Genomic DNA, 19,903 nt, shown 5'->3' on the forward strand with positions numbered 1-19,903 from the left:
ACAAGCTCACTAAGGATGGTTAAAATTGGGGATTCGAAATGGAGGAAAAACTCAACTGCATTTTTGTTCTTTCGGAAAGAATAAAAATAGACACCACTACATTCCAATTTCTGGTTGGTTGGGCGCGCTTCGCAACCAAATTCACTCGCACGGTCGCTTCGTGACCTTGCTCGCTATCGTTTAAGCTTTACTGACGCTCGCTACCGTTTATACGACGTCGACTTGGAGCAGGTCTAGTCACAAATGTATAAGAATCTGATCACATGTTTCCGGTCTTAGACGACTTAAAAGATACTTTTAAAAATAGATGTCGGTAACTTTGTTCTTTCTGGCAATGCAAATGTTCAGTGTTTTAATATTTCAAGTCAATTTATTCTTTTACTGAACATTTATTTCCATCTTAGTTATATGTTATGGTTTACACGATATCACTTACTTTTTAAACTTTTCGGAAAATCGCCAAATTAAATAGCCGCTAAATCTTGCTATGGAAAAATCGCTAAATATAGTAGTCGCTAAAAATAGTAACATTAAGACAACTGAATTATATTTAGGCCATCCCAATAAAATGTTTCGTTTCCCATCGCCCCGTCTCTTGTGATGGTGGGTCGGTCGGTCGGGCAAAAAAAAAAAACGAATAAAAAGAATGAACACTTCAAGGGTTCTGGGTTCCAGAGAAGGCCGGGCTGCTTAGTATGGAAGCCTGATTACAAAGTCAGCTCAAAAACGTGGTCTTTTCGTTCGTTATTCCTTAACAGTCTATAAATAACGTAGTGTCGATGTCTGTTAAAGACAAAGACATCACAGCATACCAATTGCATGTTGGTAATAAAACAAGATCATGTGTTTGTTAATTGAAGTTCTTGCTTCTTTAACTAGTGAATCTAGAATTTTTTTTTTTTTTTTTTTACTTTTCGATAAAAATGGGTCGGTCGGGCGATGGGAAACGAAACATTTTATTGGGATGGCCTTAATAGCATTTTTAATACAAGTATCGTTCTAGGTAAAAAATACTTCAGTTGTGCAATTCACTTGTTTGACAACACTAATGGGTCGTATATTCTTTAAAAACATTTACGAACCAACTGCAGATGCCGTTTTATTATAGCTGTCTATATCATCAAAAATAAGGTTAAAGCAAACCTTAAGTGATCATTTTAAATTTGTGGGGTACTATCGAATATTTGTTATTTTCGTGTTATTTTACCAGGGTGACCTCATCAGCACAAAAGTAAAAAAGAGTAAAACTGATGACCTATAAAAATCTAAAATTACAACAGAGCTGCATTCTTAAAAAAAGATCTTCTCTCAATATTTCTGTTCTTACTCTCGGGAAGTGCGGTGGCCTAACGATTAGTGCGCCGGGTTCGAGCCCTGGCCAGAGTCACTGTGTTGTGTTCTAAGGCAAGACACTTTACTTTCATAGTGCCTCTCTCCACCCAGGGGTAAACATGGGGGAGGGGGAGGGGGGTACCTTGCGATGGACTAGCATTCCATTCAGGGTGGGGTGAAGAAATATTCCTAGCCGCTTAATGCTACAGAAACCGGGATAAACTCCGGCAAGTATGGACCACTTGGCTCGAGGCTTCCCTTCTTCACTTCTCCTTGCGTCAAAATATATCATCTTTGGATCATTCCATTTGAGTCCTGTGCAGCTGTAGTAATGGCCCTCCCAACAGTCGCATAACAAACACGGCTTATAGCAAATAATAGCGCGGGCAATCGAGAGCATCGAATATTTGGTGTAAAAATAAATAATTAATACTCAAATACTTTTCCGTAAAAAGTACAAATCCCTCCTCCTAGCACCCCCCCCCCCCCGGCTCCCCGCCTTCTTCTCTCAGACTGTAGGTTTGTGCATGAAAACAAAAGTAAACGAGGCAAAACTAAAAGTCACTTGAAGCTTGCAGTTTATTTTCTATATTCCTTGACAGTAAAACCACTTTTAAGTCTCTCGGGACATTTTTTTCCCAACGAAATTGTTCTCAATGTTCACTTCTATTAAAAGTGAAATAACCCCTATAATTCCTCATTACGGTACGCATAATATTTCGTTTGCAGTGTTGTAACGGAGTAATCACGTGAACTGAAGGTGGTTGTGCCTGCCGTTGAGCTAGCCTGCGTTGCAGGCTTGAAAGCGGGAGGGGAAAAGAGGAAAAGAGAGATGGAAAAAAGAAAGAGGGGACTAGGCTACCGCTGAGCCTATAAACTGGGCGCAACACAAAAGCCTTCTGATTGGATTATAAACCACCATATCGCAGTTTGAGTGCGACTTTTTAAACCTATTGGGCTTGTGCAAGATCATAAGGTGCTGTGCTTATCTTGTTCCCAGGTTCTTCGCGTCTACTGGTCAGCGACAAACAACTGAAGCGTGGTAAGCTATTTTTATTTCAAATTAAATTCGTTTATCAGGTTTTAGAATAAAACCATTCTCCCGATACAAATCCTTATGTTTCGATTGTCGCGTAACATAGTAGATACTCATATATTGAGCTTGGGCTAGCTATGGACGAGCTCAGGGGGTCTGTGAACAGATCCAAACAGGCTTTAGTCAGGAGTTTCTTTTCGAGCTAATGACCTTATCGTTACTTATTTTCGCGGGACTTTTTGAAAATCGCGAAATTAAAGACCCGCGAAAAAAGGTTCTCGCGAAAAATAACGACGCGAACTTTAATACCCTTCTACATAATTCGTTGTGATTAATCAACGTTGCCGTCAGTTTACTACATAATTAACTTGGTACAGTCGTCAAACTAACTATGCTTTGTTACAAAGGAACATGTCAAACTGTTTTAAGTTTCGTTTTGTTATATGGTTTTGTTCAGTGTCATTGGAAACTATTGCTTGGGAAAGTTAAAATCAGTTGTGCCAATGTTGAGACTTGCTGTTTGTTCATGCAGACCAGTATTTTGACAATTTTTGAGAAATTTAGTTCTATTAAACGTATTTTTTTGGCCAAATCGCAAAATTTAAGTCCCGCGAAATATGCCTGTTTCATTTTCGCGAAATTAGGTACCCGCGAAAATAAGTGACAATAAGGTAGACTAAAACGGTTAAGGTTCTATGTTATTTGAACAAACATCAGTAGTATGGTATAAAAAGTAGGGTAGTAGTATCCCAACCATACTACTTACATCCACTTGATAAAATACAAATTCTATATTTCTTCTTCCAGCACTAGTGCTGTATCGTGCGTTAACCCGGCCTCTTTTAAAGTTTGTGTTACATCAGATAGCTGTTTCCTTGGATACGTTGTTAAGATAACATGACGAGACGGCGAGTAACCCAGCCATTCAGCAAAGGCAAATAACACCTGTGTGAAAAGGAAAAAGAAGTCAGTGAATTCAGCAATACTTAATTAGTTTAGACTATTTTTAGGAACTGTATTCGTATTATAAGAAAATCCTGGTGTGTGGCTAGTGCAATGAAAGTTTTAGAACAAGTTTTCGACCTTAAAACGGAGTAGATAAATGTGCATATCAATACAAGCACCTTAATTTCTGCCTCCACAGTAAATCTTCTTTTTTTAACTGTTCCATCAGGACAACGAAGGGCAACAGTTATGACCTGAACAGAAACAAGTTAAATTATATTTAGCAATCAAAGTAATGTCGGTTAGACTGCACGTGGAGAGTATCTTCTTCCACTGAAGACTGTTAAACATTTAAATAACGGCTTTATTGTCCATCTATGATATGATAACTTCATTTCAACACGGTATTTCCATCAGCCATTGCTAAAAATAACTAACTACCAACCTACCTAACTACAAGTATAACAGAATAAAAATTTAAAACAATGGACGCTGCTATTCTTGGAGGGCGTGTTTAAAAACGTACTTTAAAACTGTGGCGACTCAACTTTGTCTTGAAATCACTTAATTTAGGAGAAAGAAAGAGACGATCTTGATGTGCAATAATCCCAATCATGAACATGTAAATGTTTTTCTTTCATTAGGGTCATAATTTAAGCATAATAGGTGCAGTGTAAAATGCTCACCCCTTCCTCTTTCAGGTTTGGCTCCTCAGGCAACTGTCAGTGGTAAAAGTACATTTAGATTTTAGAAGATTTTTTTAGTACTGTAAAGTTGGTATAAAGCCCCTTCTCTAAAGCACCATGTCTAAATGTGTTGCATTTAATGGGCACTCGTTATTTCCAATAAGCACATCTCTTTCAATTTGACGGAGTAAAGGACATACCAGTACATGTACTGTCATTTGCATCTTAGTGTGAACTTTTTCCACTAAAACAATGAGTTAAACTAGGAATGGTCAGTGTTTTTCCAAAACTAAGCGAACCAATCTATAGAAGAGATGCTGCTTTCTATTTATAATTCGGTTTCCAGTTATGGTTTTGCTTTGAAGGGAGACTGAACACAGGGAAATTGGAAAAATGCCAAGTCCAGGACTTGTTATCAAATTCTGGGAGGAGGGACTCCCATAAGAAAAGGATGGGGATACTCGTTGTCTCACTTAGGGGTGTAAAATAAATAAAGGATTTTGGCCTTACTCTAGGTGTTCAGGGCGGAATGGCAATATTTTTTGCCCCTTGAGGTCTCATCTGGGGTAACACAGGAAGAATTAAAAAACACTGTCATAGTTCTGTGTTGGCAGTCAAGGACGATCAATGGTCTTGTTAGAGGTGGAAAGGCTTGCTGTACGAGCCTTGCCCAGATGGGCCTCCTTCAGGGGTTTCATTAACATTTTCCAACAAACATTTGTGTCCTTCTCAGAAGCATCTACACCCCCACCCCCCGGATCAGGGGCAGATCTAGGGGAAGCTTAAACAGTGTGTGCAACCCCCCCCCCCTTCCCCACACGTCCTGAGATGACTTGTAGCTTTCTAATCCATCAACTGGATCCGCCCATGCTGCAGATGATAAGTACAAGAAGTATTCTTACCACATAACTTTGCCTATTTGTTCTTTGTCGTAAGGACTCTGTGACATTCTGTTCTTGTTTTGATGTGCCTGCAGCATCATCTGTGTATTCACTGTTGTTTATAGTTTCTTTATTAAACAGACTCTGTTCAGTGTCTGTTCCTTCCTCTGAACTAGTATCTTCATGCATCAAAAACTCCTGAGACAAAAAGTCCTGCTCGTCTTGTTCCTCACCATGCTTTTTCAAAGAAAATTACAAGAAAAATTTAAACTTGCTAGTCTTGGTAAAAAAGAACCAAAATGAACACAGATAATTTTCTAAAAAAAATGGAGTTGTTATAAGCAAGGCCTAATTTGTCAAGTGATTCTCCCTATAAATAATTCCCCTGTTAATTAGTAATTCCCCTTTTAAAGACTCCCCTGTTTTAGTAAATTCTCCTTTTTAATTAATTCCCCATTTTAGAGATTCTCCATTTTACTAAATTCCCTTTTTTAGGGATTCCCCATTTTAGTAAATTTCCGCCTTTTAGAGATTCCCCCTTTTAGTAATTTCCCTTTTAGAGATTCCCCCTTTTGGAAAATTCCCTATTCCCATTTCCCGTTCCTCATTCCCATTTTCGATTCCCGATTCCTGTTTTAGAGATAGTCGTCAGAACACCTTTGTGGTTTCCACAGCAATTCCTACTCTCTGGAGCTAATCCACTTGTGTCTCGATAACTCTATTGAAACATGAACGATTCTGTTGCTTATTAAACACAGTCATTTACATAGTAATCACCTCAACAGGGCTGTACACCCTTTCCCAGACTTGTTCAAGCTGGTGCAGAAAAGCCCTACGGTACCATCCCAAAGTTATATTACTATATACATGAACATGAACACTGATTGCAAAAGTATTCAAACATACCCCTAGTCTCTGACCCTTTCCTCTCCACGTACTATTAAACTTGTAAAATTCAGCCTCTCGTTTTGCCTTCAAAGTTTCTTCTCTTGGACCTAAAATGTTTTCTTTATAGATATCAACCTATAGGATTTTAAATATTAAAGGATAAGCATTACGAATGCCCATCCAAATGTAGCAGTCTTGTCTATTTACTAGTCTCCCACAAAGTTTTTGCAGGGGTATCCCTGTCTATAGATCGAGGGGGGTATACCCTATAGTGGACAATACGGGGAGGCTGTGCCCAAAAGGGGTTTCTTTTTCAGGCTGGAGATAAACAAAAGTGTAGGGATTTCAGGAGTTGGAATATGAAAAGGGGCCTTTCAAATAATTTATCTCAAACAGACCTACTGAATAGTTGATTCATCTAGTATTTTAAGGGGTTTTTCATGTGAAAAATTTAAAAAGAGAAACAATATTACCGTAAAATTCCGGTTATAAGTCCCTCATTTCCCCGCTTATAAGCCCCCATGGTTATAGGCCCATCTAACTGGAAACAAAAAAACATCCAGTTATAAGCACCCACCCCCACCCCAGGGATATACCGTATTTTCTGGATTAAATGCCGGACCTCGATTAAACGCCGGCCTCGTATAAGCGCCGGGTCAAATTTGCTTGTTTTTAAATAAACGCCGGGGGCGTTTGTTTGAGGCCCCGGCGTTTATTTGAGGTCAAGCTAACAAGTAAATATATTCTGTTTGTCACAAATCTCGATTGCAACATAAACTATTCAATCCGTAATAGTGCACCTTTGGGAAATAATCACCTTTAGATACCCAGGGACACTTTTTGGGGGCTGAAGGAAGAGAACAATCGTCCCGCCTTGACAAACTGCCCCTTGGTCTCGAAGATCGGTAACAATAAATCAGTCTGAAAAGTTGGCTAAAAATAGCAGTCCGTTAATAAACGCCGGGCCCCGATGAAAACGCCGGATTCAAAAAAACGCCGGGTTCATGACGCCAAGTTTGAAATAAACGCTGGGGGCGTTTATTTGAGAAAATACGGTAAGCCCACCGCTGCATTGATGAACAGGGCTAAATGTTGCTTTATAATGACTTTTAACTTAAAAACATACTACAATCACTCCCCCAACACACTGCTTTATAACCAGAATTTTAGGGTATCTTTTACCATAGGTATCTTCTATGGAAGGTATATGAAAGGGGTAACTTTTCTGAAAAAATAGTATATAAAATTATACATTATTTTAGAAATGAACAAAGAAGAAGCATAGAAAAACAAAAGCCACGCATAAAAAGGTACATTGCTCAGACATGAAGTACCAGCACAGCTTATATTAAAAACAACTACATGCATAATTTTTACCTTATTACCTTATTATCTAGCAAAAACTGTTTCATTTCTAAAGCTCTTTGTCTCTTCTCTTTCACTTCAGCATCAGTAAATTTTACTATAACAGGTAAAACAAAAGTTCAGTTTTCAAGGATAAGTTTGAAATTAAATACTAATAATAACTATAAATTAAACATCTCTGTTTTCTACATGTACAGTATGATAAAAAATATAAAATTATGCTCAAATTAATAAAAAGTTATTTTCCTTTTTAGTCTTCCACTGGGTGGGGGGGGGGGGGGGGGCACTCCCCTATATGGCCTATACGGGGACGTGCCACTGGATAGGCTATGGTTTTTTACTCCCCCGGCCCTGAACAGGGTATATAATTTTAAGCTCCTCTGTCCTAAACAAGGCCTGAACCTGTTCCTAGACAGGGTATGGCTGCAAGACTGTTGTAGAGTATTAACATTGTTTTTGCTTTTGCTTCAATAAAAAGCATCATTTTATTTGCTGGAATCGGTGTTCACATTTCAATGCGTCGAACATCGTGTACGGGACACAATCACAATAAAACGCAAATTGTCGATGTTGTCCTTTATCCTAAATAGGGTTTTAAAATACGGGGTATTGTCCTACACAGGGTAGGTATTTTTAGTTTTTGTTGTCCTAAACAGGGTCAGGGTTTCAACCCCCAGCAGTACCCCTTCACCTAAACATAGTTCATAAGTAACCCTCCCCCCCGCCCCCGGGAGTCTTCCATCCATGTTTTTTTTATATGTAATTAATGATATTAGCATAACCCAGCTGCCGTCTATTGGCAAACGCGTGATCTGATTGGCTACACATGTGCCTTCTATTGATTGTTATTGATTGTTAGACAGCTCTCGGAGGGCGTGCTCAGTTTTTTGCTGAATTTTTTCAACAAATCCTTCAAAAAATTAACTCTAGCAATATCGTGTGTTTAATAGACCAGCCACTGGGTTATGCTAAAACAATAAGACGGCTCCCTCTCGGTTTCTACCAGCTTTTGATAGTTGACTCAGGGCTTTGCCCCTTGCCAACTATCAGCCGGTAGAAACCTCAAGCTTGCCGTCTAACTGTTAATCACACACCAATTCAGGCTATTACAGGAAGATGCATGAAAACCAGGCCTAAAGGCTACACAAGCTCAAATTTACAAAGTTTATATCAGCCTAAGAGGCATTGCATGTTGAAAAAAATCAGTTCCTTCTTAAATTAGCCAGGAGCCTTGATCTTTATAGAGTGCACCCAATAGGAATAGCTTTGCAAGTCGATGACATCAGCTTTAAAATATTTAGACAAAGAGGACAGTCCTGCTATTTACACCAAGGCTTCATGAAACAAACCAAAATAAATTAATTTTGTTTTATTGGATACCGTATTTATTCGATTAAGCGCCCAACCTCAAATAAGCACCCACCTCGAATAAGCGCCCACCCTGAAGGTAGGAAAAGTTAATAAGCGCCCAGCCTCGAAAAAGCGCCCACCCCCCACGCCACAAAAAAACTGAAGTACACAAGAGGAGTATTGATTATTGAAATTGACTAAGAACTTTTAAGGAGACTTTCCCCATGACCGAGTTTTCTTAGTACCGGTATTTTACAGAAACTTTCAAGAACAGTTAAAATTCTGCTTTGGTACACTTTTACGTTATGTTATTTTCTACCGTTTTGTTACAAAAATAAACTTACTATTTGCTGAAAATCGTAAAAATTTAATAAGCGCCCAGCCTCGAATAAGCGCCCACCTCGAATAAGCGCCCACTCTCAAGGTCCAAAAATTTAATAAGCGCCCAGGGCGCTTAATCGAATAAATACGGTAAATTGCATTAAGTTAATGCAAGCAGAATTCTGCATGGTTTCTTTAAGTTTATTAAACTGCAGTGCCAAAAAATTGGTCATAATCTTTTGCTTAAGTTAAAAAATTAAATTTATGCAAATTTGCCTAAGAAAATGTATTTATGTACGCAATTTTTTTCAGCTTTTCCTCATGATTGCTTAAATATCGCAAACAGATATCATTTTAACACGTAGCATACCTTGTTGGGTAGAGTCAGCTGATCTGAAAAGTTTGTGAAAAACAACACTTATCGGTGAACCAAACAAATGCATTATTAACGTCAGAAACCCGAAACTGATAAACATCCATAAAAGAGTCATCTTTAAAGTCATCGCGTTCATTCCACTCCAGAATGCCATAAATAAAACCCCACAACCAGCAATTAGAACAATCCATGTTTTGTCGAACGCCATTTTGTTTACACTGCCTGAGTGTTGTTGAGGGAAGATTGGGGAGAGTCTCGTTTCCGTGTGTAACGTAATCGGACAAAATTCAACATGGCGGCTCTTAGAAGGGTTGTAAGAACGAATTTGTTGAGAAATTCGCTTTCACAAGCCTCTAGATGTTTAGGTATTAGGAATTTATCCGTGGATGTAGACGATCATGTATCAGGAATAACAGATGAACAAAGACAGGTTGGTTTATAAACATAGAAAGCTTACAAACATAGGTTCTTACGCAATGTTTTACAAAAGAGTTGCGGGATAAATCATCAGCCAGTTAATTTATTTATTTTTTTGTAAATTTTTAGCTAAAGTAATTAAGCCAAAGTTAAATTAATTATTTATGTAATTACGTGTAGTGCAATATAAACTGTTGTGACTCATAACACAACATGTGACTTGTTCTGGCATATTGCTCCCCCCCCCCCCCCCCACGGGGAGGTACTCCAGTAAATTAAGGATAAGCATGTGCTGCAAAAGTTTCTAGTCCCTGGCCCTATTTAAGGATAGCAAATTAAAAATGTGACATGAAAGGCACCATATCATAATTTTAGCTACTTGTTTGACAGGGACCATATCTACAAATACCCCCTTCCTCCCCCCAGGGGCGGATCCAGGATTTTTCAAAGGGGGGTGGCTGTTTATCAATATTTTTGTTTACTATCTTGTTTAAGTCCCAAGTTTTTTATGGGGGTGGAGGGAGGGGATATCAGGCTTTTAGACAGGATTTTGAAAGTGAGAGTCCAAATTATTTCGGGCCTAAGACCCATATTTCATGGCCGTAGGCTCCTTTCCTCTAGGGTGGTCTGGGGTCATGCCCCGTCAGAAAATTTTGAAAAGTTAAAGCCTCCTAGACATGATTTACGCGATTCTAATAAGGAAGGTGGATGTTAACAAATATGTAAAATTTACTTTAGCTTAAAATATTAACACTTTCTTCACCTTACCCAGTGTCATTGTCCTTAATTTCTTTTTTAATGTGTTTATTTTCATTTTTCTGGTGGATCAAGGGGGGTGGCTAGCCACCCAATCCCCCCTCTGGATCCACCCCTGCCCCCCCCCCCCTCACCAAGATAGTACTCTAGACTGTAAAAATATACACTGTACACCCACAGTTCCATGTTACAGTCAACTCTCTTTATTACGGACACGCTCAGGGCGTAGTTTACCGGTAGGGTCCGTTATAGCAAAGTCTGTAATAGCGGGAGTCATTTCCAGTCAAACCTCTTTCACGGGAGATCTGGAATTTGTCCGTAATAGCGAGTGTCCGCAATAGCGAGTTGTCCGCAAGACGAGAGTTGACTATACTGACTCTCTGAACTGTAATATAACAAAGTGGTCTTTCTTACAGTTACGGGAGACAGTGAACAACTTCTGTCAGAAGGAACTGGCGCCATTTGCAGATCAAATTGACAAGGAAAATAACTTTCCACAATTAAGGGTAAGTGTAAGAGTATTCATAAGAGTTTCATTTTGGTAAAGTGTTTTGATTATTTTTTAATCAATATACATTTATTCAGACATGTTATTTGGTGGGTGTGATGGTTTAGCAAGAACATGTTAAAAAATATTTTCTTTATCTGCAAGTTCTGGTTTTTTTTTAATTCCAGTGATCAAATATTTTTTAGAACATATCAATTGAGAGACTGTCCTAAGGCGTGGGGACTCCATCTTGTTCAAATTGATTGATCTGTGCATTCTATTTAACTAGTTTTTTGTTCTACTAAATCCCACAGGAGTTTTGGAAAAATCTTGGTAATTTAGGACTTCTAGGGATAACAGCTCCAGGTTTGTGAACATTCATATATTCATTTTCTTTTGATCAATGAATACCCGGCCGGTAATCCTTTTATATACAGAGGATTGAAACTTAAGATGGTTTCCGCACAATTTTCGAGCAATACAGGCAAAAATAAAGTTACCAAAAAGACCTCTTAGCATGGCAACAGTTTTAGTACAGCTAACAAAAACCTGCCAAAAATTTAGCACTCAAGCTGACCCTGCGAGAAAAAAATGGATTTGAAGTTGTCTTTATTTCAGTTAAAACGGACGTATTGCGCCAGTTCAAAACAAAATGGCGCGCGTTTAATACATTTTTTCGAGTTTAATTTTCTCGAGAATTCTTTAGAATTTAATTGCGGGGTCACTAAGAGAAATGAATTTCGATGAGATCTTTTAAATAGTATACAAAATGTTGCCGTGCAATGAGTAGATTTTTGGTACTTAATTTTCGCACTCATTGCTTGAACTTTCAGCGGAATCTGTCTTAACATCTACACCACGTAGTATAGAAAGCTACTCTTTTGTGATAGTTTATGGTGCTTTGAAGTGAAATCCATTTATTAAAATAAATTAAAACTATTAAACTACTCGCTAATCAAGGTGCACACTATCAAAGGGTCCATGTGCACTGAAGTGGAATAATCATACAGAAACAGAGAATGAGCCTGTTGCTTTGCACTTTTTGAACCTTTCTGACCATGATACTTTATTACAAGGCTGCTGATGTGAAATTTTTATGTACACTTTACTCGTAAAGTACAGTTAACTACAAGAGCGTAGCATTATTCCGTCAATATGCCTTGGCTACAGAGTTATTTTAATCGATGTATTCTTACATTACAAACATTCCAGCGAACTTGCTATATAAACAGTGGATGCTATCAGCTCCATTAACTGGGCATCACTATCAGCACTTAGTGCTTATGTCAATTGTTGATTCCATTATCAGTTTTGGCCATCTGTAGCATATCAGGTCTCAAGCGAACAATACGTGCGTGCATGTGCTTTTATACACCAGTCTTTGTTCTACTAGCACGCAAGACACGCTATCTACTGTCACTTGTAAGTTTGTTTTTTCCCATCCCTACCCTCCCTTTACAATAAACTTGGACTACTGGCCTGGGTGCACACCTTCCACTTAGCCATCGCCCGTGGCAGGTTGGGTGGGTCCCTTAGCCCACCTTATCTTTAGCTACCTAGCTGGGTCGGGGGGCTTCATTCTCTGGGTGAGTTCGCTAACCACCCCATTCATTCACTGGGCGTGTCCACGAACCGCCCAAGGGTTGCTGTCGCCATTCGCTTTATCTGGGTGTGTCCGCTAACCCCCCAAGTTTGTGCTTTGGGGTTTGTGTCCGCTAACCGCCCCACTTAGTTTGCAGGGTGCTGTTCGCTAACCACCCAATTGCGCTTCTTAGGGTGTGGTCTACCACCCTCGCTTGTTGCTATTCCAGGGAGCACCCAGTGTCCATAGTCCCATTTAGTGCCAGTGTTGTGTTATCTTTATTTATACATGTGAGAGCGAATTTGTTGTTAACAGTAAATCATAATGACAAGGTACATGTATGTTTTTGTAACAATGCACTGTACATGTACATGTTCTTAAATTTCAATGCATTATTTTTTTCCAGAAAAATATGGAGGTTCTGAACTTGGATATCTGGACCAATGCCTTGTTATTGAAGAAATAAGTCGCTTCTCTGCCTCCATTGCATTAAGTTATGGCGCACATTCTAACCTGTGTGTCAATCAAATAGTAAGAAATGGTACTGATGCTCAAAAAGAGAAATATCTACCAAAGGTTGGTTTGAAAAACTCTTTTGCCATTATTCATGATCCATCCTTCATGACGACAGTGCGCGCATATATGGGTAGTTTTGATGTGCGTGCCGTCGTCAACTGACGTTCCCGTTCTCTTGCTAAATCAGTCAATTATCAACTTTATGGCAACTGCAACTTTTTTTTACTTGAAACAATCACATTAATTTCATTTTGAAAAAAAACTCAGAAAGGTAAAGGGAGCAAGAGATTAAAAATTGACCCTTGTTGTTGTCTTTTAAACTTAACCACAGAGAGCATTTTGTGTACTTTTTCAAAGTTGCCGACAATTATTTCACCCCAGGCAACCTTCAGTTTGCTTGTCGGAATATAATATTACCAGACGATCTGTAAACAGATATTGCATGGCAGTGGTGGACCGGATCACGTATGCCATCAAATATTTGGAATTGAGCCCATCCTTTATCAGGACCATCATGACACATGACACAAAGAAAAACAGAATGTGACCAAAGCAGCCAAAGTAAAAAGTACATTTGTATTGAGGTTATTGAGTGGTTTTGTTTGTTTTGTTTTTTTCAGTTAATAAATGGTGAACACATGGGTGCATTGGCCATGAGTGAAGCAACGGCAGGGTCGGATGTTGTCGCCATGAAAATCAAGGCAGATAAGACAGGTATTGATTACCAAACATTATTTAATCTCAGTGGCGAGTTAGTGATCAGCTAAACAACATAACAGCACCTCTGTGAAACCGAAGTTTCCCAGCAATTTAATATAAGACTTGATAAGGGAAGACTTGACTTCCTTTACTGATGTTGGGTATGATGTGTGTCTTTTCTTTCAGGGGATTACTATGTGCTGAATGGAACTAAGATGTGGATTACAAATGGACCTGATGCTGAAGTTCTGGTTGTTTATGCCAAAACAGATCCAAGCAATCCTAAACCTCAACATGGAATTACTTGTTTTTTGATTGAAAAGGTAAATGTACCTGTAAAGTAAATTGAGTGGCCAACATTGTTAGATTTTTTTGAGTGCCATTGACCTTCTTTTTCTTTCAAATTAAGGGCATGGAAGGGTTCTCAACAAGTCCCAAACTGGATAAACTTGGGATGCGTGGATCCAATACATGTGAATTAGTGTTTGAAGATTGCAAAGTTCCAGGTAATCTATTCTCACTGTCAGTATCAAGTGTATAAGTATAAGAATGTGTTGTGTTGGTCAGCACAACACATGCAAATAATAAACACTAGAAGAAAAATATGATAATTCATTTAATTTGTATTTAGAGTGACCTAATGCATGTCAAAAAGCAAACTGCAAAAACTAGTGTCAAAACATGCACCAAAGAAAAGTTTGTAAGTCTGTGAATTGTGTATAAATATAGAGAACATCTTTAGTTTAATTCTGAGTTATTTGTTCCTGTTAAATTTTAGCTGCAAATGTGATGGGTGGCGAAGGCAAAGGTGTTTATGTTCTTATGAGTGGTTTGGATCTGGAGAGACTCGTACTAGCTGCAGGACCCGTTGGGTAAGTTCCTGTGTGTAAAATTGTAGCAAAGAAGTAAACTGATGTTCTTGATTAGCCTGTTTTGCAGATGTCGCTTTGTTTCAGTAGCAGGGCCGTACCTAGGATTTTTTGTCTACACATTCAAACTCCGCTAAACTCTGCTGTGGAGCCTAGTCATAAGGTTATCATGGCAAATTAGTTTGTAAATTTCTGTCTGACCTTCAGGGTGATGCAAGCATGTGTTGATGTAGCATTTCCTTATGCTCACTTGCGGGAAGCTTTTGGCAAAAAAATTGGTGAACACCAGGTTAGTTTAATCGTCATTTCATTTCTGTTGTCATATGTAATTGATTATGTTTGATCACATCAGAGCTGTATGCAACCCTGTTTGCTCCCTTGACTATTGCTGGTTTTCACTGTCACGCAATCAAAAAATAAATTCGAAACCATTCAACTACAGAAGCTATGAATTTCAAATATTATAGACGATAAATAGATAAACAATTTCTCCAAGTTTCAGGTCTGTGCGTTGTACCGTTCGCGAGTTATTTGCCGAACCTTTCCACGCAAATTTATAAAGCTTAGTATGGAGATACCATAACTGTGTCCTTCCGAGGGACACAAATATGGCCGCCGTGATGTCAGAGAAACCATCTGGAACTCAATTCTGTTTACAACAGCGGCATCTTTCGCTCGTGAGCTAGTACAGTTTCACATAAACACCACTAATTATTTCTGAAATGTTCAATCTGCTGGAAATGAAAAGGAAAGGCCTTTTTTCAAACAAAACAGCTTTGTCACGGCACTCAGCTTGAGGTCACATACGACGGAGAACTCAAATATTCAAAACGCTCTGTTTAAAAACGAATGACACCATCGATCTGGAAATTTGCAAAAGGTATATTTTTAGTTTATCTTACGTCTAATGACAACGAAAATTAAGCAGGCCTAGTGAATTTTGATTTCAGAATTTTATGACGTAACATGAAAACCAAGAATTGGGTTATTCTTTGTCTATCGGTCAGCCTGATGCATTCTGTCTGTCTGTCTGTTCCCGTGAAACTTTCTCAAAAACCAAGAAGGCTTAGTGCGTTGTTGGCAAGATTTCATGTGCAAGTTCTTTGTTTTGGCCTCTTTTCTCTCTCGCGGCTTGACCACCCCCCGAAAATTCCCTCACACAAAAATTCCCTTGCCGCTTCACTGCTGAAAAAAAAACACTCACAGATGAAATACCACCAGCTAAGCAGATTAGTTATGGTACATGTCTTCATCCACAATTGTCACCGATTCCATAATTCTTTTACTTAACTTCTTCAGCTGCTGTATTTAATAGTCGTTAGTAAACCTTTCCATTGTGATCAATCAGAGGTTTCGTAAGGCCACTGTTACAAAATTTTCTTTCCAAATTTTGTTTTGATGGAACACACTTTACTATTAAGCCATTTGGATTTTTGAAGCTGGTGCAGTGTTGAACCCTTGCAACAAAAAAGGCGTTTCTGTTTTGTATTTTCAGTTAATCCAAGCCAAGATGGCTGACATGTACACTCGGCTTAGCGCCTGCAGGAGTTACGTGTATTCCGTGGCTCGTGCTTGTGATGCTGGGCATGTCAGCACCAAGGTATGTGAAAAAGAACTGTGGTACGGATTATAGCCAACTTTAGGCATGAGGAAATGGCCATCAAATTAAGTAAGATATAAAAATAACCACCCAAAACAGTGAAGGAACTTTTCATGAATACAGCAAATACGAAAAGAATGTACGGATGGACAAAAATTAAAGAAAATTTGAATCTATTAGTAATATGGATTTTTGGATTTGTTTTTTCAAAATTAATCTCGTTTGTTTGAAACTTTCAATTATTATGTCTATGACTTAGGATACATTTAGTTGTATCGAAGCTGTGGCTTCATCATTCAGATCGAAATAAGTAATAATAACATCTTTTATTTAGAAACGATAAGTTTACAGCATAGCTGATGTGATCGTGTATAAGTTAACTAAGAAAAAATTTTGATTGAAGGAAATTTGATGGTAATTTCTTCTCTATGGGTATTTGGCAAAACTTTATGAGATAGACTTAACACAGCGGTGACACAGTCTTCTTAATGTGCCGCTGGTTGTGAAAACCATACCCCCCCCCCCCCCCCCCGATATGAGTACCTTACTGGCTTAGTAAAGAGAATTCTGAGAAGTCTGAGAATTCCATACTGACGTAGCTCGAGGACGATCCTTATGTGTCTCTGATTGGTTGTCACTTGCACGTGAAAATTCAAAAAAGAGTAACAACCAATCAGAGACACTACATGGATCTCTGTAGAGCTACGAATTTCTTCCAGGAAAGAATTTGCGAAGAGAGACGTTTTGTTTACACAGGATAGGAGATAAACGTTTAGAACGATTTAATGCCAGTGGCTGAGCTGACAGAAACATGATACAGAGTAGAACAATTATAATAAACAAACTCGCTACTGATTCTGAAAGTGGCCAAGCTCTTGCACACTTGACCCCTTTGTTAAAATCGTCCTATCAACAAAATATAATCGTTACGTTGCTAAGTTCTGTGTGCCTTGTCATTTCCAGGACTGCGCAGGTGTGATTCTTTATGCAGCCGAGAATGCCACACAGGTTGCGCTGGACGCTATTCAAGTTCTTGGTAACTAAGTCTTATCTTTATATATTGTTTGTTGGGATAAACGTGTGATAACAGTAGAATCCCGATTTCTCGAAGCAATTTTCTTTCCCCTGGAAGTTTGAGAAATCGGGATTCTGCTGTATATCAATAATGAAGAAAAACGAAGACAGCCAGGGGTTTTTCATGTTTAACATTGAACTACTGTAGTGCTGCATGAACCTCATCAAGAAGCCATGTAATGATGAGAGAATAGTATGCTTAATATAGCAGGATTTCCAAGTGAGCATGCTATGTTTGGATTATAAGAATGTAACCGGCTTGGGCGGAAGTTTTATCACCTTCTCATAAAAAATAATAATAATAATAAAAATCATCTGCTGGCTGGTCACGCAACATCGCGAGAAGACATGCGTGACGTTCGAAGTAACTTAATTACTGCGTAACACTTGTTGATACTGCTATTTCATTTCTTATTATCTAGGTGGAAATGGATACATAAACGACTACCCTACAGGGAGATTCCTACGAGATGCGAAGTTGTACGAGATTGGAGCTGGAACAAGCGAAATAAGAAGATGGCTGATAGGGGAGAAAATCAACTCAGAATTCCTCTAAATATTTTTGTATGTGTGTCAGTTCTCATAGACAATCCTGGTAGTGGTGTGGACAAACAACAGCGTCGTTGGCAAGGAATGAGTGGAAAAAAGGCGAAGGAACACAGAATTTAAGTGGGGGGAGGAGGGGAGGTGTTAAAGGAAACCCCTGTGATTAAGTGCTGGAAGAAATATAGAAATATATGTTTCACGGGTGGACTTCAACTCTTAAAGACCCATGTTCAAAGCAGAAATTCTCCTTCCAATCTAGCATACATTTCTTTAACTGTTAGTTGTAAGAATGCGGTGTTTCATCAAGACAATTTCGTCCTCTTTGATAGACAATGTATCGAATTTGTATTAAGGGGTATTTTAAGGTTGAATTCTCTATTAACCGACTGACAAAAGAAGTACCACACCGCAACTAAAGCGCGGAGTAGTACACGAAACATGAATACAGAGGTGTTCCCCCAGCGATGTTAATATGTAGTGTAGTAACAAATCAACAGTCGCCTGGGATCTTTCGTGAATTACTGCACTGGCCACTGGTTGCAACAAAAATACTCACAATTATAAAAGGTTTAAATATTTACACGGTTAACAAACACTGCAATATTTATAGGGTTATAAATAACTAAAAATGAATAACCAAAAAGACCGGTATTTATCGAGGAAAAAAATCGAACCATTATTGATGGCTTTGAATGTTGTATGTAGGTTTCTTGGATGTTATGGTATGGTATACATAAATGTCTGCAAATCATTGTGGTGGCGTATAATACAACGATGAATTTGGACTATTTTTATTTTTTAATGGTTAACCTAAATCCTAATATATATTCGGGTTTATAACTATAAGCCACCTGATAATGCTCACTGAATTGAATAAAATGCAAAGAAGGCAATAATGTTTTTGTGGTTTGTGGTGTCCTCTTGCGATCTGTGGCTCTACTGTAATTAAGCACCAACCCTAATACCCCCCAGTCCCCAAACCCTTAGAGCCTGAAGTCGGATCTAGCAGAACTGATGAGCTAAAACAGTAACAATCTCTCCACAACGTACTTTGTCGATGAAGACATTTTATACGAAGGAAAATGTTTTGGACCCAGTGACATGAGCGGAGGTGACCTTTGTGCAACATATAAGGTATGTCATTGACGCGATTGCCACTGTCATTCTGGAAAGAGAAGGGCTGCCGTCCATAAACGATGCCGAAAGAGAATTAAAAGTAGAAAGAAGCCCGCCACCTTGAATGGGCTCCTCTTTCTTTTTCTCTGCAATATTTGTTTGTTTATTTATTCAAGGGTCACATTGTAAACTACGGGACACCAGCATTGTGTTTGCCTTGTAATCCTTTTATTTATTTTTTTCTCCGCTGCAGCTGTTGGACAGAATTCACATGGGTCAATGCTGGGTGGCAAACTACGCACTGAGGCATTTAAAACTTAAGAAGTCAAACTTGATCCCTTTCGTTTCACTAACCCGGCTGGGTCTTGGCACGAGAAAACAAAGGGCTCTGGGGACAAAGGATTTTTGAATTTTAAATAATTTTTTTTGGATTGGCTGATTGGAACAAAGAATTGCTAAACGGAAGTCAAAAACGTAACGACTCTCTCATACATTCTTTTGAAACATCATGACTGCATACATGAAGACCAGAAGTCCTCGAATCTAAGACTGGAAATCCTGTGTCCCCAGAGCCCTTCGTTTTCTCGTGCCAAGGCCTAGACGGCTGAGAGAAATGAAAGGGCTATTGGGACGAGAATGACGAACGGTCTGGTTGTAGCCAACCTCGTCCCCAGGGCCTTCTCAGGACGAGTTTTCAAAATGGCGGCTCGTCACGAGAAAAAATTGGAACAGTAAATATCCGGTCATTCCGGGAGGAACGGGAAAAGAGGAATACCTCTGAAGGTATTCCTTTTTCTGTACCAAAAAATGTTTACTGGAAAACCAGTTCCATTTGATTTCCCACCGAAACAACCGGGTTTCTTTCATACAAATGGTAAGCGCTCAATAACACAATCTCTCCACCTCGTTCGACACCTCGTTCTTTGTTGACGAGGACATTTAATACGAAGGACAAGACGCATATCTTCGTGAACTTGGGCGTCTTTCCTGACATATCCAGCTGTAAACGCCAAAAAGTCGACACGATAAAATCTCAGTTGTCTTTTTTCGATTGTTTCACA

The 19,903-nt window shown here is 38.9% G+C and overlaps 3 protein-coding genes across 3 annotated transcripts in view; 1 reads left to right on the forward strand and 2 right to left on the reverse strand.

The window, feature by feature from the left end:
• The window catches only part of LOC144647806 (histamine H2 receptor-like), an 88,392-nt gene that overhangs the window by 18,100 nt on the left and 50,389 nt on the right, over positions 1-19,903 (reverse strand). The window lies entirely within an intron of this gene.
• Positions 1,906-9,393, reverse strand: LOC144647812 (UBX domain-containing protein 8-like). Its single transcript, XM_078507527.1, has 7 exons — positions 9,175-9,393; positions 7,154-7,230; positions 5,787-5,903; positions 4,902-5,117; positions 4,000-4,032; positions 3,493-3,567; positions 1,906-3,313 (listed from the first exon to the last, which is right to left on the reverse strand). The coding sequence occupies exons 1-7, from the start codon at positions 9,386-9,388 to the stop codon at positions 3,158-3,160; spliced, it is 888 nt and encodes a 295-aa protein (XP_078363653.1). The 5' UTR covers positions 9,389-9,393; the 3' UTR covers positions 1,906-3,157.
• LOC144647772 (isovaleryl-CoA dehydrogenase, mitochondrial-like) lies at positions 9,358-18,624 on the forward strand. Its single transcript, XM_078507459.1, has 12 exons — positions 9,358-9,610; positions 10,770-10,859; positions 11,155-11,206; positions 12,829-12,998; positions 13,559-13,652; positions 13,824-13,960; positions 14,047-14,143; positions 14,416-14,509; positions 14,714-14,795; positions 16,002-16,106; positions 17,070-17,142; positions 17,603-18,624. Exons 1-12 carry the CDS (start codon positions 9,473-9,475, stop codon positions 17,734-17,736), a joined length of 1,266 nt encoding a protein of 421 aa, XP_078363585.1. The 5' UTR covers positions 9,358-9,472; the 3' UTR covers positions 17,737-18,624.

This window comes from Oculina patagonica, chromosome 4, assembly GCF_052425735.1.
Source record: "Oculina patagonica isolate OP01 chromosome 4, crgOcupat, whole genome shotgun sequence".
NCBI classification, from domain to species: Eukaryota; Metazoa; Cnidaria; class Anthozoa; order Scleractinia; family Oculinidae; genus Oculina; species Oculina patagonica.